This window comes from Gavialis gangeticus, unplaced genomic scaffold (genome assembly GCF_001723915.1).
Source record: "Gavialis gangeticus isolate Ggan-Ray unplaced genomic scaffold, GavGan_comp1, whole genome shotgun sequence".
NCBI lineage: Eukaryota > Metazoa > Chordata > Crocodylia > Gavialidae > Gavialis > Gavialis gangeticus.
The window spans coordinates 37,336,909-37,356,033 of NW_017729000.1; the positions used below are offsets into that span (position 1 = coordinate 37,336,909).

The 19,125-nt window shown below is 41.9% G+C and overlaps 1 protein-coding gene across 1 annotated transcript in view; it reads left to right on the forward strand.

Moving 5' to 3' along the window:
- The first annotated feature begins 6,352 nt into the window (after positions 1 to 6,352).
- Positions 6,353 to 19,125, forward strand: part of DOCK2 (dedicator of cytokinesis 2) — an 849,953-nt gene continuing 837,180 nt past the window's right edge. Inside the window, exon 1 of the mRNA XM_019506524.1 lies at positions 6,353 to 6,566. Coding sequence (XP_019362069.1) covers positions 6,524 to 6,566 — 43 coding nt within the window. The 5' untranslated portion in view covers positions 6,353 to 6,523. The remainder of the gene's footprint in view (positions 6,567 to 19,125) is intronic.

Here is a 19,125-nt window from a genome sequence, read left to right on the forward strand (position 1 = left end):
GGTCTTGAAAAGGAGGCTGGATGAACACCTTGCCGGGGTCGTTTGACCCCAGTACTCTTTCCTGCCATGGCAGGGGGTTGAACTTGATGATCAGCTCAGGTCCCTTCCGATCCTACTAACTATGAAACTATGAAATCATGGAGTACAGGGATAGAGAGAGACGGGCAGCACCAGCTGGTGGGACCCAGACAAACCAGCCTCAGGTCACGCTGAGGTGGGAAGGGGTGGGGCCCAAAAGAAGGGCCCCTCAAGACAGCTGGCAGGGGCCCAGCAGGGAGCTGCCACACCTCCCAGACAACTAGCAGGTAGATGGAAGCCAGGAAGCCCCAAGCAAGATGAAGGGCCCTGGAGGCAAGATCCCAGGGACCTATCAGTGGATGCTGACCTCACGTCCATTTGTGGTGGCAGGGTATGCCCTTAGGGGCCGGAAGCACTGGGGACAGACCCTGATGCATCTGGAGGAGGGCCCAGGGACCCTGGTGCCACAGAAAATGGTAAACTGTCCAAAATTATAAAAATATGTACAGACAACATAATGTAACCTGTACAGTGGTAAGTGGCATAAGTGGATACAGCATAAAATGGGCTTTGCAATGAGACTGAACATAGCATATCAGTACTACAAAACACAAGCAAATATTTAAGACAGATGCCAAAGACTGTTGTTCATGACAGTTGATATCTGCAACTCCACCCTGAAGGGTTGGATTAAGATTCAGAATCACCTTGATAAATTGGAAATATGGTTCAAAATTGATTGAAAAGAATTCAATTAGGATGAGCGCAAAGTTTTGTGGTTAGGATAGGAACATCAAATGCAAAAATAAATTGACACAAAACTGGCTGAGTTTCATTGGAACAGAAAACAAATCATGGTTATGGTGACCACAAGCTAAATGTGTGTCAACAGTATGCTCTTGCTTACCAAGAAACAATCACATACTGGGCTGATATTAATGTAAGTCAAAGGAAGTGATTGTTTTGTCTGTAATCCCGCACTATTGGAGAGCTGCACACAGCTGGTAAGTCTGTTGTGGTGGATGGGGAGGGGGGAGGGATGGGGCACGGTGCATCAGCATCCCCTGCGGTGATGGAGGTAGTGGAGCAGGGGCTGGGGTAGGTGTTGCCCAGCTGGAGCAGGGCAGGGCATGGGACAGAGCTGTAGCTCACTAGTTGGGTTGGGGGAGGCGGGGTGGCTCCTGCTGCTGCATGTACCTTGGGGAGGGCATAGGGGAGGGGGGAGCATGTGGCTCTAGGTCTGCGTGGGGCAGGGCAGGCAGCAGCTGAGGGCTGGGGCCAGGGGCTGCACTGAGGTCTTCCTGGCAGGGACTAGGCCATGCTGTGTTTGGGGTGGGCAGCAGTGGTGCTGGGGGGGGACTGCAGGAGGGCTGCAGCCATCCCAAATTTTTCTGTACCCCCCCAGAGCTGCCCTCCCAGCACCACCCCAAGTCCAGCGCAGCCCCCAGCTCCAGCCCACAACTGCAGCCCACCACACCTCATGCAGATCAGGGGTCACACGCCCCCTCCGTGCAGTCCTGGGGTGTACGCAGTAGCGGGATCTGCTCCCCATCCCCATGCCCTCTGAATGAACCACAGCTCTGTCCCACTCCCATCCTGCCTTGCCCTGGCTGGGCAGTGCATGCCCCAGCCCCAGCCTGACTCCTTCTCTCACCCCAAGGGGTGTTGATCTGCCCCCACACACCCCTTCCCTCCCCCCTCGCCTTCTGTCACAACAGACTTAACAGCTAGATACGGCTGTATTAGAAATCGGATCCATATCAGCCAACATGCCTCCTTAAAAATCAGCTAGCAGTATCAGCCCCCAAAATCTCTATTGGTGCACCCTTAATGTTTATATCACATTGCCTGCAGCAAAGTTAGTTTGGAGTGGCAATCTGGTCCATGGATAAAATGAAGATTTGAGGTGCCAGGATTGTTAGCATTTAACTCTTCGCTTCTTCCCTCATCTCACCCTTCTCTTCTCTTGAACTATCTTGCACTAAGACTTGACCTCAATTATGGGGTCAATAAACAATATAATAGTTTATTTTTGTAATGAGTGTTTTCCATTTGTTATGAAAATGCCTTTCTTTGGTTACATGCTAATTGATTTAATCAATTTCATAGACATTAGAGCTGGAAGGGACCTTGGAAGATCATCGAGTCTAGCCCCTTTACTGAGGGGCAGGAAGTCAGCTATGGTCATAGGATCCCAGCAAGAAAAACATCCAGATTTCTCTTGAAGGCATTCAAAGTATGTGCTTGAACCACCTCCAGCGGCAGGCTATTCCAGATCTTGGAGGCTCAGATAGTCAAGAAGTTCTTCCTTACGTCCAGCCTGAAATGGTCTTGCAGGAGTTTATAACCATTCAACCTTGTCATCCCTTGGGGTTCTCTGGTGAACAAACATTCCCCCAGATCCTGGTCAGCACCCCTTATAAACTTATAGGTGGCCACCAGATCACCCCTGAGCCTGCGCTTTTCCAGGCTGAAGTTGCATAGCTCTCAGCCTCTTGTCATAAGGTCTGTTTTCCTGACCTCTGGTCATGTGCATGGCTCTTCTCCAGACTCTCTCAAGCTTCTCTACATCCTTTTTGAATTGTGGAGCCCAAAACTGGACACAGTACTCCAGCTGCGACCTCACCAAGGCCAAGTACAATGGGAGAATGATGTCCTGGGATATGCTTGAGAAGCATCTATGGATGCAAGCCAGTGTTTTGCTTGCTTTACTAGCCACAGCATCACATTGAAGGCTCATGTTCATCTTGTGGTCAATCCTGACCCCCAAGTCCCTTTCGTCCACAGTGCTAGCCAGTGTAGGACTGCTGACCCTATAAGCATGTTGCAGGTTTTTCCTCCCAAGGTGGAGAACCTTGCATTTTTTGGTGTTAAACACCATCAGGTTCTCATCCACCCATTTCCTGAGCCTGTCAAGATCTACCTGGATTACCCCTGTCCTCAGGTGTGGATGCTTTACCCCAAAGTTTCGTATCATCAGCAAACCCTGCCAGTCCACTTCTGACTCCAATGGTCCACATCATTAATGAAGATGTTGAACAATATGGGTCCAAGGACAGAGCCTTGAGGGATCCCACTGGTCACAGAGCACCATGACGACTGACTTCCGTCAACCACCACTCTCTGGGTCTGACCACGGAGCCAATTCCTGAGCCAGCGGATCATCGTGGGCCCGAGGCCACAGTTGACCAGTTTCGCCCAGAGGTGATCATGGGATACCAGATCGAAGGCTTTTTTGAAGTAAAGATATATGACATCAATCTCTTCTCCCTTGTCCAGGTGATAGGTCACCTGTTCGTAAAAGGAATTGCAATTGTTCAAACATGACCTACTCACAACAAACCCATGCTGGCTATCCCTCAGGATGTTGCCATCGGCCAGTCCATTAATAATGGCCTCTTTGATAATCTTTTGTAAGACCTTCCCCTGGATAGAGGTCAGGCTGATGGGTCTTTAGTTTGCTGGAACCACTTTCCTCCCCTTTTTTTGATAGGCACCACATTGGCCTTCTTCCAATCACCGGGCATTTCACCAGAGCACCAGGAGCTCTCGAAGATCCATGCCAGGGGCTGAACTATGATGCTGGCCAGCTCCCTGAGTACCCTGGGGTGTAAATTGTCAGGACTGGCTGACTTGTAGATGTCCAGCCTGTCAAGGTGTTCCTTCACGAGGTCAGCATTGATGGAGGGCAAGGAATCTCCCTCACCTGGGTGTCCCTGTCCCGTAATGGGCAGTGGCGTCCCATGGGACTTGTGAAAGACCAACGCAAAGTACCCATTTAGTAAGTTGGCTTTTTCCCAGGCATCAGTCGTCAGTTGTCCCTTCTGGCAGGGGTCCAATGTTGCCTTTGCTTTTCCTCTGGCTCCCCACATATCTGAAAAAGGACTTTTTATTGTCTTTGATACTTTTAGCCAGTTGGAGTTTCATCGCAGTCTTGGCTTTCCTGGTTTGCTCCCTGCAGGTCCGGACCAGTGCAGTATATTCCTCCTTGGAGGTGGAGCCTGTCCTCCATCCTTTGTAGGTCTTTCTTTTTAGATGGAGGAGGACTGCTAGTTCCTTGTTGATCCAAGGGGGCCGGTATGCCCTTTTGCTGCCTTTTATCTGAGATGGAATAGGCTTAGCTTGTGCATCTAGGATTGTCCCCTTGAGGAACAACCACTCTTCCTGGACTCTCCTCTCTTGAGGTCATGGTCCCTTAGGGCCTCACTGACAAGTCTCCTGAGCTTGTCAAAGATAGCCCTCCTGAAGTCAAGGACCTCTGTACTGCTAACTGACTTGCCAGCTTTTTGGTGGATGGTAAAGGTGACCAGCTTGTGGTTGCTGTAACCCAGCTTCCCTTTAATTGTTAGGTCACTGATTAGGTTGTCCTCAGTTGCCAGTACTGGGTTTAGCAGTGCTTTATCTCTCGTTGGCCCATAGACTTCTTGCATCAGATAGAGCTCATCCACACATGTGAGGAAGTTTTGCGACCGTTCGGATTTGGCCGAGCGCTCTTCCCGTGAGATGTCTGGATAGTTGAAGTCCCCAATCACAACCATGGACCAGGAGCGTGCGGCCTCAGTCAATTCCCTGGTGAGTTCCTAGTCAAGCTCTTCATTCTGAGAGGGAGGTCTGTAGTAGACTCCCACCATTGTATACCCTGTGCCGTGTTCCCCATGGATTTTAACCCAGAGGGTCTCTAGTCATCTACCCTTGGCACCAGTGTTGACTTGTAGGGTCACGTAGCTCTCCTTGACAGAGAGAGCTACACCCCCGCCCCTTTTGTCCACTCGATCCATGCTGAACAGGGTATATAGCCATCTATACCTGTGGTCCAGTCATAGATGGAGTCCCACCAGGTCTCCATTATCCCTATGACATTGTAATTGTTTGTGTTGAGCAGGAGGACAAGTTCCTCTTGTTTATTCCCCAAGTTCCTGGGATTCATGTACAGACATGCAAGTGTCCCCTTGGGGGCCCTTACCTTGCATACCAGTTGTTCCAGGGCTGGGGCAGGGGTGGGCTCCCTAGAGTGCCTTGGCCTGCTGGCTTTGCAAGGGTTGCTCAGCAGGCCAACAGTGGTAGTATTTCCCCCGTCCTTTGGCAGGCTTAGTGTAAAGCCTGGTGGAGCAGGTCAGCCAGTCTGGCTGAGAAGAGCCTCTTCCCCAGCGGAGAGAAGTGGAGGCTGTCCCTTCCCAGCAGCTTGCTGCCTCTCTCACCAAAGAGCAGACTGTGGTCATGGAAGCTGAAGCCTTCCTGATGACACCTGCGCCGCAGTCTTTGGTTCACTACCTGGATCCTCCTCTCTCTCCTCAGCCTATAGCCGGAGACCGGAAGGATTGAGGAAAACACCCTGCACTCCCAACCCCTTAAGCCCCTCTCCCAAATCCCTGTAGCGCTTCATGACCCAGCTGGGAGGGTTCCAAGCCATGTCATTGGTTGATAAGGAGCATAGGGTAGTGGTCAGTGGGCTGGAGGAGTTTAGGCATTTGATGTAATCCTCAGACACTAAAGATCAAATTCTTTGAGAGGGGGCAAAGGAGAAAGAGGGAGAATTTCATCTAGAAGATTCCATTCAATTTCAGTTATCTTTAAAAAAGAAAAGAAAATCCCAAGATATGGGTTAAGGTGAAGTTATTTTTGATGACCTTAAATTCTTGTTCTCCAAGCTCATTTTGACCACCTTGATGATGTCTTTGTATATAATTGTGTTTTTATGAATTTTTTAAAGGGAGTCTTTTTTTTTTTTATAAGGGACATAATTGTATGTATGTTTTAAAGATCAAGTCATGTAAGATCATGTTTTAACTACAGGGGGTATGCTGCATTTTTCTAGAATTGTGATTTTGCAGCTTTACAATGAAAATCATAGCATTTAATTACCAAAATGGAGGGACCTTTGAAACTTGGAATGTGTGTACAATTTATAAAAGTTCATTTTATAGAATAGGCAAACATACCAGAATTAAAGTCTGTTTCAGTCAGTTGGAGGAGTTTAAGGCTATAACACAATTTGGGAACATTTGGAAGAAAATGTTCAATCTTGCAGTACAAGATTTTAAATGGTTATCATTAACAGCTTTAATATTTTAACCAGGTTTTGCACTCAAGTGTTCTTGCCTATATGGGACCAGTCATAGAGTTGGAAGGGTTCTGGGAGGGACAGTCTTGGGTTTGGTTATACGTGATTGATAGTCCTTGTATTATTGTCACTGTTGCAGTCAAGTTATGAAAGTACCCAAATCAGATGTCCCCTCCCCCACAGCAGGCATGACACTTCTGACTATAAGTTTCTCAGTTTGAGTTTTAAAAAAGAGGAAGGAAGGCAGGAAGCTGTGACAGCAGCAGCAAAGCACACAGCAGTAGCAGCTGCACCCACCAGCCTCCCCTATTTCATTGGTGACTGTGGCTGGGAATCAGCTCTTGCTTCCAAGTGCCTCCCTCACACGACTCCTGCAGTTTCCTGCTCACATCTAGTGGCTTTCCTGTTAGCTGGCATCCTCTGGAGCCTGCCAGCACACATGCAATGGCGCGATGGCGCAAGACTGACAAGGAAAAGAACGGTGTGGGTACGTAACATGTAGCTGCCATTTGAGTTTTATCCCGGCTCAGCTTTAGAGCAGGATGTGGGCACATATTTTGTAGTGCAGCAAGCCCTCTTCCCCTGCATTACTGCAGCAGCTTTAAGAGAAAACAGTAGTTTGTTACAGAACAGCTAATGAAGTCCTAGGAAGAAGGACATGAATCTTCTGAGTATCAGTTTAATGTTGTGTTGAACTTTTTCTTACCATACTCTTTGCCATTAGTGCTAGAATCAGATTGGCAGTCCTAAAATGCTGGATCTCCAATGTGACTTCCCATTTCAGCACTCAGTAAAGAATAACTATTGGGACACTGGCTGGGAGTAAGGGTTAAATACAGGGTTTTTTTCCTTGAACCATGATGAACTGCCTCATTTGTTAATAGTGATACTGTAAAAGCTCCAACAAATAAGATACCTTTACAAGCTTGTGTTGGCTGGAAGGGTAGTCTCTTCCAACTCTAGTTTCTACAATTTTCTGGAATGAACATGATGTTCATCATTGTCTTAAACTGTGCTCTGTCAAGAATGTTGAAAATTAGGAACTGAAACAGAACACTGAAAAATATGTAGTGATTTAAGAACATTCATTTAACTTTAACAAGATTTTTTTTCTCATTTCATTATGTAGCCTGCTGTTTGGTAGTCAGGAACCCTAACTTACCACTAAAGTATAAAAGGAATGTTTAATTTTAAAAGCATACTTAGTGGTTCATATCATAGGACCTGTTCAATTATATGGAATTAAATGTTTAAGCTTTAATATTTCTTTCAGGAAATTAATAAAAACAAATTATTATTTCTCGCAGTAATAATAATTTCATTTTCCAAGCACAGAAGTGGTAAAATTATATAATCTAAGTATCCTGTTACCAGCTCAAAGCCACTGCAGAACTAATGAACTAAGATCACTTTTTTTTTCTGTTTCAGTCTTATATGGCTGCAAAGCAGAAACATGTTTCAATTAAGCTATTTGCCAGAACACAGAAATTCAAAATTATCTGGTTTGTTACATTTGGTTTTGTGTAAGATGTTACATTTCAGTTTATATGCTGCTGATCAGTTGTATGACCTAAAATTACTCTAGTGTATATGAGTGATTTTTTTAAAATTTATTATTTAAAACAAGTATCTAGGGGTCTGCATTTATTTATAGAGATAACATTGTAGTTTCTATGTGCTTAGATTTTTCTATGTAGTTCTCATCACTGTAAATAAAAGCTGCTAATTCTTTGATTGTTGTATGCTAAAGTAGTGATGTTTAGATCATCTAGTCTAACTTCCCCTATAAGACACAATTCAATATATTTCTGCAAGTTTCTCATGCTTTGATCCCAGTAACTTGTTCGATTAAATTATAACTACCAGACCTATTTGGTATTGGTGAAGGTGAAGAATCTGCTGCTGTGCTTGATAGTTGGTTCTGTTTTTTGAACAACTACAAAAAAGTTGTTCCAAATTTTGAGTGTGTCTAGTTTTAATGTCTCACCCATGTGGTTTTTTAATTCTTTTGAAACCATAATGTGCATTTGAAAGCAGATATGAGAGTCGTCTTGGTATTTTCCAGCTGTACTAGAGAAGCCGTTTGGTATTTGTAAGCACAGTTTTCTAGCAGAAACAATAGTATCAAACATGATTTTTAGTGTAGGAAATAAGTAGTTTATTTTTTACATGAAAAATACTAATTTAATGTTTTCTTCAGCAAAGGTTGTCTGATTAAATAAATATACATTAAGCAGTGTACAAAATCTCAGCACCTTGGCCAGTCAAGTTAGTATAATAATTTAGTATCAGTAGGAAAGGTTAGTATGGTTACCAGATCTACTGTAGTTAAAAAAAATATGCTTCTCTGACATTTTTACTAATTTTTAATGTATGTATATATTTTTGTAGAATTTGTAGCATTTTTCTCTTTACTCATGCCTTATAAAGCCATAACAAAGTCACACCATTTATCTGCAATTTTTTTCATAATGCATTAGAATTACTAATGACTTGACAATTTGAACCTTACGGTAAAATGTAATTAACACATTACTGCAAGTTGATTATTAGTAACGATTCACTAGCTATATGTGACTAATTATCAATAGCCACCCATATTCAATTTTTCTTGAACTGTGATCTTTATGTCATATTGAGAAGTGGTAAAATATTATTTTTAATGTTTATAATGAAGAAAAAATATTACAAAAATTCCAAGTGCCAATTGCAGGCAGGCAGACTCACTACCTGAGAACTGTATTTTTTGGATAAATGTTTGATGTACAATTTCTTATTAAAAACGTCTTATTGCTAAATATAAATTACATTATTTTGAAAGAGATGCATGCAGTCATCCCCAGAATAGGCTATGAACTATTGTACTGTATAGAACTGTCTGCCATATTCATCCAGGAAAAACTGAAGAGTGTCCAACACTCAGAAAGCAGCCCCTGGCTTTGCAGGTGCTGCAGAGGGCATAGGTCAGAACAAATTCCAGTGTGATTGAGTAATCCTGTACATTTGGAAGTGACTGATTATACTAACAGATGATGAATTATCCAAAGTGTTTTGTATGGAAGTGAATGAAAGTCTGGTAGGGGTTCAGTGCACTGATTAAGATTTTAGTGACTAATTTCCCAAATTATTATATTTTACAAAATACTAGACTATACCAAATTTTACTATATTTTGTTTTGAAAGAATTTACTCAGCTGGGACTTCTGGTTTTAGTAATAATACCCTGGTCAAGTGAAACACTTTAAGTATTTTTTAATTTAGTCTTCTGCATTTAGTTATGTTTTTAGTACATGATTTAAAATTGACCAAATCAATTGTTAGGTGGCTCTAATACAGGAGGTAATAGAACAGTGTAAGTTACCATTTACATTTTATTGCATGTCAATCTAAGTTACTAACACTGCCTCTAAAAATTACAGAAAATCCTTTCATCTATTTTGAAACTCACTGTTTGTTACTTTATCACTGTTCCCAGATATTGCAGTTAGTTCCTTCTTGAATCTGGCACTTGGCCTCATGACTGGGTTAGATATTCAAGCAGCCCATCATATTAGAAAGATGAGTAACAGATACTTATACTGCTGATCATATTTGCAGCAGTCATGTGAGTCACCTCATTCAAATCAATGAGATAACTTGCATCATGTGTAAGGTGTTCCAGGACTTGGCCTATTTATAGGCGTAAACTCTAATTTAAGCACTGGGGAGAGGGCATATCAGAATAGTTTTAAGTATTCATTTGTTGCACTTAGTGTGCAGTAAGGCAGTAATTGTAATTGCATGAATATGATAATGATAACAGAAGAAAAACATTTTGAAAGTAGCTATGTAATACTTCACAACATCTCAAATCCATTTCCTGCTTTAAATTAGGAACAGAGTGAATCAGTTAGCACTTGACTACATTTGAAATTTGTTCAAAGGAGCAAACTGTTGCCTTTGACTATGAGAAACTAGCACTGTGAATAATAATAAAGGACATATAAAGCATCTGAGGGCAGGGATGGCTTGGGCTACTGTCTGCATCTTTAATACACTGTGCCATTGGAAGCAGCAATTTGGATAGGTATAGCATACTTATTTGATAAATAAGGCAGTCAGTTATTAAATACAGCAGTAACACACGTGCTGTTCAGTGCTTTTCCTTGGTGATAATTTGCAAACACTATATTCCTCTCTGCATTAGTGTGGGTAAAATAGTGACCCTTCTGTGTAAGGCATAAAATAGTAAAGCATAGCAGAAAGACCATGTAGCTGTGCATGCCCACCTGGATGTCAAATGGGTTCATATCCATTGTTAGAGAAATGCCCTGTCAAACCTTAGTCTTAGGTTTAACCCACTGAGCAATGAATTATAGGAGAATGCTGCAGAGCAGTCTTCCTAAAGGGCAGATGTTGCAATCTATTTTGAAATTCAATACATTGGGAAACCCTGTATGAATTCAGGCAAGGTTATATAGATATCTACTTTGGTTAGCTTGTAAGGTACAAATCTACGCTGCCTTCTACTTGACTTCAGACTAACATAGCTAACTGTGGGAACGTCTACATCAGACTTTACTGTGAAGTTGAGTCATTAACTGTGCAGTAAATGTCTTAGCATCTATACATGCACCCCTATTATGGCACGTGAAACTAATAAACCCTGCAACAGGGTAGTACTTGTAAATACAAGTACTATGTACTACCCTGCTGTGGAATTTTTTCATGTGCAGCAGTGCACAGTGCACGCTGACCCAGGTGGCTGGGGCATAAGAGTGCTTCAGGCATGGGCTGCCTGCTGGCTAGTCCTGTACTGAAGAACCCTTGTACCCCAGCCATTCCTTCTGCAGCACATTCAGCCTGGCTGGAGCAGCCCTAGGCTGGCAGGCTGACCCCCTGGACCTCCTGCCAGCTGAGGCTGTTGCAGCCCTGCTCTGTGTACACACATGTAAACTGTGTGCCTGGGTTCTTCCCAGGAGCACTAAACTGAAGAGCCATAAGCTTGAGTTTATTGCTGCACACTAATGGCACATGTAGATGAAGCTAGAATTTCTCAAATTGAAAATTATGTCAAGCATTCCTTTCAGAATGGGCCTAGAGGACTGTTATTGAACAACACTGACTATTCTAATGGGAAAAATGGAAGTGTTACTCTACGCATAACAGCAGATCAGGAGTAGTGCTAGGAATGGAGTTCAGATGGGTTTCCAATCTAATACCCCTTATCAAGTTGTGATCCAGAAATGTAGGTCATAACCCAGAGACGCATCAAATTTTCTAAATAGGGCAAAAACAGATAGAGGTGTAGTTAACCATGTTAGTCTAAGGTTAGACAGGGTAGATGTACACTTTATAGACTACCTAAATAAGATAGCATCTGGTGAAGTGAACTTGAGTTTACAAAATCTACAGATCACCACCCAAAAGGAATTTCCCAACAACAGTAAAATACCAATTATATGAATACTTAAATATAGGACCCTTTTTCTAGTACATTTTTATAATCCATGAAAAATAAGAAAAATTAACTTTCTGCTATGAATATTACTGAGTTTTGGCGCTACAAAGACATTCCAGGCTTACAAATAATTAGAGATCTAGAGAAGTTATACAGAGCAAATTTTGGAGGTTGCTGTAGTAAGATAAGTAAACCTTTTGGGGCTTTTTCCACAGCTTTGAGACTATAGGCCTTTAAAATCTTTGTTCATGTTTTTGAGTGCCCCGTTAAAAACAAACAACGTTTCTCACTTTTAGTGTTGGCTTAAGGTCTGTCTTAGCAGACTTGTTCACCTCTGCCAATATGCTTCTTTCCATGCCTCTTTGATATTGACAGGCTATTAAACTGAAGAGATGTGCAGAGGTGGTGGGAACATTTAGTTGCAGGGTCTTGTAATCTAATATGAGGATGTCTGAAGTGGACACAAGCAAACATCTTTTTATTCGTAGCTATTGGTATGGCAGGGAAATTGATTTGAGCTTTTGGGTGAAGAATTTAGAGGATTCTGGACTGGCGATTCTGAATTCTCCCTGTAGGAGATGATAGCCTGAATTGCTCTGGAAGATGGGAAGTTATTTTTTGTGCTTTCTAAAAAAAGAGTCCATTCTGGGGTCCAATTTGTGAGCAGACTGTCGGTGAATATCTGAAATCTGGAAAAAGTAGATGGCAATCTGAGAGGGAAGAGATGTTAGCATAGATAATAAAGTCTCTGAAGGTTATACATTTTGTCACCTCAATAGGCCCACACCTCATTCAGACATGTGTTGGGGACTTTCCTAGCTCTGAACACATATATGTTGGTGAAGATTTTAATATAAGAGTACAGTTTAGAGAGAGAGAACTTATTAACACCCAGTTGGGCTAGGGACAGAAGTTGCATATAAACTGGTTTAAATAATCAGAAACTGATTTAAACCTGGAACAGAAGTTCAGTGCACAAAAAACAGTTTCAAAATGGCTAAAACTGCTTTAAGATAAACCTGGTTGAATGCAGTATCAAACTTAATGGATTTGGGTCAAGCCAGTTTATGAAACTTCTATCTCAAATGCCTTCCTGGTTCAAGTTGTATTACAGCCCCCCAGCATCCTGACATGCTTTCCAGCCCTTGGCTGGGCTGTGCTATCTGCTCCAGTAGAGAAGGATTGGGGGCCAGGGGCAGGCAGGGACTGCACCCCACTCCCCCAGCAAACCTCAGCTGGGGTTTGGGGCCAAGGAGGGGGATTAATGTACCCTGGCCCCGAGTAGAGAGCTCTAGCATCCCCCAACTTCTGGCCTGAGCCTCTGCAGGCATGTGGCTGCATTTCCTGAATCAAAAGTGAATGTCTGCCCAGTGGTTTCTCAGTTTAATCTGTGCAGCTTAGACTAACCTGAAAGGCTAAATCGATTCAGCCTTGCACTTGCTGACTGTCTGTACTTAGTTCTAGAGAGTTGCAATGGCAAGTGATTATATATAAAGATATTAATTAGTAGTTAGGCAACATGTTTACTTCTTTCTGTAACTTGTTTCTTTTGCATTTATCCAGTAGAAGACAATTCTAATGGTAAACTGAGAGGTAGTATTGAATCCTGTTTGAGGAAAATGTTTAGCTGCCTTTTTTCCCTCTGGATTTCCAGGTTAAAAGTAGAATTTATATAAAAACAGTAGAAGTAAAAGAGGCAAATGCAACATTCTTCCCTTGAAGCTGAGGGCATATAATAAAATCACTGCTGCATGAGTGCTCTGTATTTACATAAGTAGTTTGTACACAGAATGCTATTTTGTAAGGAAGACCATAGAAAATGATTACTGGGTATAGCAGGGCCAATAAAACTGATGCCTGAGTAGAAGTTCTTGTGTTCACCCCTTCATCTAGGATTCCTAAATCATGTAACAGCTGCCTTGCATTATATTATGAGCTGACACAGACCAGTGCAACATCAAGTTGTTCTGCTGCAGCTCCATTTTGAGAAATAACTTGTTTGTATTTTTGAGTGCCCTGTTAAAAACAAGCAAACAATAACTTAGTAATGAAATGGCTGTACTTTGAGAATTGCCTAAGAATGGGACTAAGCATTACCATGTAGATCTTCAAAAGGCCATCAGTTAAGAATGAGAAAATTTTGCATATCTGCTAGCTTTTGACTTATAGCTTCTGACATAAGAATCAAGCTGTCTTTATCCTTTTTTTCACACTGCTAACTACAGGCCAAATTGAGCTCTGAAATACTGGAAACATAATACTTTCACCACAGTTGCACAGGATATATAACTTATATAACTCAATACAATTCCATTATGGTGGAAAAGCAAAGCCCAGGAGTAGAGAATTCAAAGGGATTTTTAGTGTCATATGCTGGCGCTGTGCCTTTCACACTTTGCAATAGTCATGGTTAAATAAATCAGAGTTAATAATGCTTCTTCTGGTGAGCAGAGGGGAGCAGAATTCAGTGCATGCTATTCACATGGCAAATGATAATAAAAGATCCAAATATTATTTTTGTCCTTAATGATTAGATAGGACTGATGCTTATAAGTAAGGTGGTGGCCTCTCAAGTTAGAAGGTACAATTTTATATTAGCATTCTTAAGAGTAGGTCTGCATTTTAAGTAGCCTGGATAAATGTTATGAGACAGAAATGGTAAATAACAAAATGCATAGTTTTCCAGGTTCAGATTTCAGGCTTCCCGCATGATAGCTTAATCATTTGAGAAGCTTTTGAAAAATACAGGCTAGCAAGAGGTTTTTTATATGTCTCATTTTCCCCAACAGGACTGTTTGGTGAGATGATACCAGTATTTTAGTGCAAAATCAAACACGTCTTGCTCAAGTTATTCATTAGAACATGGCAGTAAATCCAATACAGACTTCACAAGGTACTGAGCTTGAATCGTACCTTGGTAATTCTGCATTTGCGAGGGCAAAGAAATCAAACCAGCAAAAAGCAAATGGGACAAATAATTTAGGACATAACTAGATGAAATGGCAGGCACTACAGATGACACTTGATCTGAAAAGCAGGAGAGACTGACTTAAGAAACAAAAACTACAGCAAAGAGATTCTTAGAGAAAAAGTATAAATATATTTCTTCTGTGTTTCTGACCTGTGACTGAACGAACTTTCTGTTGGTCAGCATTAAAGCTGGCATTCACTACTGGCTTGCAGCCTGATTGAGCTAATAAAATGTGCCTTCAACTCCCATTAAAGTCAGTAAACATTTGAGGGTACTTAGCAGCTTACAGAATGATTGGGGGATTGATTTCCCCCCTCACCTTCCTCTCTCCCCTACTTCCACCCTGGGTGGTAGATTGGCACAATTTGAGTTTATTAATCTCTATGCATATTGGAGGTTTGGGTTGAGGAACACTGTTAAAAGGTTACAGTAATAAAGTAGTTTCTTTCAACCTTCAGCAGCCATGGGTATCTAACAGATGCCTTTTACTGATCCTGAATTGCCACTGAGTTAATTAGGTAGTCTCCCTGAACAAGTGCCAAAGGGTTCATAAGGCTAAAACAGCCCTTTCTGGAATGCTGTTCCCACAATACAGAAGACTTAATTAGCTGCAAGGAACCCTGACTATGAAACAAATCTTCAGGAGCAGACTGAGGTGAAGGGTTTATAGAGGGGCCTTGAGAGCAGGGTTGTTTTTTTTTCATATTTTACTGGCTGAGGAACTGGTGGCAGCTGTGCTCCTACTTCAAAAATGACTTGTTTAAACATGTGGCCTATATTTGGACCATGCTTTCTTGCTCATATCTCATTCACTTAGTGTTATTTACACTGACACTCTAAGTTTTATGGTGGCTGCACATGCATTATTTTATCTACTCTTTGAGAGGCTCATCTTTGTGTTGTATAGGAAAGAGCACCAGGGGTCTCACTTCTTTATCATGGCCAGTACAAATAGCTAAACCAATGATTCTCAGTCAGGGTGCTGCAGCACCGTGGAGTTCCTAAGGTCCGTTTGAGGGTGCTATGGGGTATCACACAATGTTAGGACTGTTAGGTGTGCAAATGTGATTTACGAGATAAAGCCAGAGATATCAGATAGAAATCAATAATATTAAAACCATTTTGACTTGTTCTGGTCTTTTTGAGTTGTTTGCAACAGAATAATTCCTCTATCATGTTTCTGTAGTAAAAAAATGAGTGAAAACCAAGAGCTAGCATTTCCTGAGGGGTGTCTTGAGCCTCTGATTTTGAGAACCACTGTGCTAAATAAACACTTTAACTGTTCAGTTAATAATTGGAAAACTGGATGGTATGGTGCATTAACATTTGACTGGTTGCTGTGAACTGTACCTCCTTGAATAACTGGGCTTATTAACTTATTAAGTTGTTGGATTTGCCTGTTAAATTGAGTAAGAGATTTAGAATTGTTTTCTCTATATTTCCATTCCTCATTCAGTGATTTATTTTGTACTTTTTGCAAACTTACTTGGGGTTCAGTTCTATTTATACTATGAAATACTTCTATTGTGTTTAGGTTTTAAACTCTTGGTATAAATTCTTCATAAACAAGACAATCAAAACTTTTAAAAGGAATTGGTTTTATCTGTAGATTTCCACTTACTCATTTAGTTATGGGTTTTTTTTTTCATTTGTGTAGTGGAGCCACTTCCTTTGACAGTTGGTGGGTATGTTCTAAGCTATTAACTGGTACTAAAGGAAGCAATTAAAATGAGGCAACACTATTCAGAACGTGAATGGATGATTCATTTATTTTTAGTTAAGGGTGAAAGGTAATTGGTATTAATCCTAGCTCACAGTGACTGTTTTCAATGTTGTTACTTTATCCGTGTATTTAAAAAAATATAGCATTTAATGAGCATGGGTGTATGTGGTGCACATGCGCACTTCTGATTTTTAATTGGAGTCAAGCAAAATTTCTGGTTTGACTGGCAAGCATTTGTTCAATTACAATTGCAGCAGTTTTAACCACAAAAGGGACAGATATATAAGCCATTCGGAATACAAAAGAGAAGCTGATTATATCTGTGTACACTTTCTACCCAATAGCCCACTAAGGAAGGTACTCATCTGGAAATGGGAAAACGAGGTTAAAATCCCTCCTTGCATGAGAGGATTTGAGCCTGCAGGTGTCACCTTCTAGGAGAATATAAAAGACATTATAGGTTATTCTGCGGCAGGATGCTCATAATCACTTCTGTTGACAAATCCATTTGTCAAGGATTACCTAAAAATTCATCAGAGCAGGAACTGGAAAGCAGATTTCCTACCTATAAGGTCAATGTCCTAACTGCTAGGCTGTAGATTCCACCCTTCCCCCTCCCCACAATGAATAGTTGATTACTACAGGTAAAGAGGAATGGGCCAGTAAGAAACATGAGAGTGAGGAAAATCTTACAGAAGATAGTAGGCTTTGAATACCCTCAGATAGAAGATAGAATTGAACCTGGACCCCCCTGTCTTAGATGACTGCCCAGACTAATGGGTACAATGGGTGAACTACTGTATTCTCTCCTTCTGTTTTGTGAAATTAGCATATTTTTCACTGAAACTGTTCAGTAACATTAACTTTAATGAATAGTTTTGGCAAAAGAAAAAAAATACATGAGCAGTTTATTCATCCAAAATTGCCAAGATCCATGTCAAAGAATATGAATGCAGATTATTTTACACTTTACATCAGGTAATGGCATACAACATACTGAGTCCTCCTCTTTGGAGGTATTTAGCAAGTCTAGTTTTAAGCTTTGTTTATAACACTGTAAGCTGCACCTTGACTCTGCTTCCTGTCTTCTATTGATTCTTCTTTGGAATCTTCCTCCCTCTCCCCCTGCCTCCTTTCTCTTTACCATACCTTTTCTCTCCTCCCAATTTTTTAAAGTAGCAACATGACCAGAAACAAGCATTGGTATCTTGTGGTTCGCAGCACTTTGGATATGATACAGGAACAATGCATTACCATAACCTTGCTGGGTTTTTTTTTTTTTTATCAAGATAAGCATAATATACTTTCTGGAGAGCATGCAGAAAGCAAAATACAATAGATTTTGGAGCTACTGTATAATAGAGCTGCTATATGATAAATGTAATGGAATGCTGACAAACAGTAAGAATTACCATTTGAGAACAAATGAAAAAGGAGAAAATATCAGAAGCAGAGAGATACATTATTTATAAGGAAAGTAAGAATGAATGAATATTTAGAAAGGAGCAATTAAACTTCTAACACTAAAAAAACTGTAGGAGTGACATTTCATTTTATTTGGAGTATTGAAATGGTTTAAGTTCTGAGGTATCTTTTTAAAAAACATGATCCTCTCTTCTTCATGTTTATAGGACACAGAAAATATAGGTGAGATTATAATAGATTTCATAGACATTAGGGCTAGAAGGGACCTCAGAAGACCATCAGTGTAGCCCCTGCCCAAGGGGCAAGAAGTCAGCTAGGGTCAAAGAATCCCAGCAAGATAGACATCCAAATGTTTCTTGGAAGTTTCCAGAGTAGGTGCTTGCACCACCTCTGAAGGGTGGTCAGACATGGACGGTCAAGAAGTTTTGCCTTATGTCCAGCCTAAAACAGTCTTCTCGGAGTTTAAGACTGTTGGAACTTTTCTACCCTTGGGGTGCTCTGGTGAACAGACATTCTCCCAGATCCTGATGTAAACCCCTTATGTACTTACAGGCAGCCATCAAATCACCCCTGAGCCTATGCTTCTCCAGGCTGAAGAGTCTCATAGCTCTCAGCCTCTCTTTATAAGGCCTGCTATCTTGCCCTCTGATCATGTGCATGGCTCTTGCCTGGACTCTCTTTCAAGCTTCTCCACATCCTTTCTGAATTGTGGAGCCCAGAATTGGACACAGTACTCCAGCTGCGGCCTCACCAAGGCTGAGTACAGTGGGAAGAAGACTTCCTGGGTCTTGCTTGAGATACATCGGTAGATGCAAGCCAGAGTTTTGTTTGCTTTGCTAGCTGCGGTATCACATTGGTGGCTCATGTTCATCTTGTAGTCAATCATGACCCCCAAGTCTCTTTTGGTCAGGGTGCTAGCAAGTGTATTACTGCCAATCCTATAAGACTGATGTGGGTTTTGTTCCCCAAGGTGGAGCCCCTTGCATTTTTCTGTGTTCAATGCCATTCAGGTTTTCATCCACCCACTTTGTGAGCCTATCTAGATTGGCCTGGATCACCAGCCTATCCTCAAGCGTGGACACTCTTCCCCATAGTTTGGTGTCATAGTTTCATAGTTGGTAGGGTCGGAAGGGACCTGAGCTGATCATCAAGTTTGACCCCCTGCCATGGCAGGAAAGAGCACTGGGGTCAAACGACCCCGGCAAGGTGTTCATCCAGCCTCCTTTTCAAGACCCCAGGGTAGGAGCCAGCACCACTTCTCTTGGAAGTTGGTTCCAGATCCTAGTCACCCTGACAGTGAAGTAGCGCCTCCTGATATCTAGCCTGAATCTACCCTCTGCCAGCTTCTGATCATTATTTCTTGTCACTCCTGGTAGTGCTCAGGGGAACAGGGACGCCCAATACCTGCTGGTCCCCCCTGACTAGTTCGTAAATGGCCACTAATCCTTCCTCAGCCTTCTTTTGTGGAGGCTGAACAGGTTCAGGTC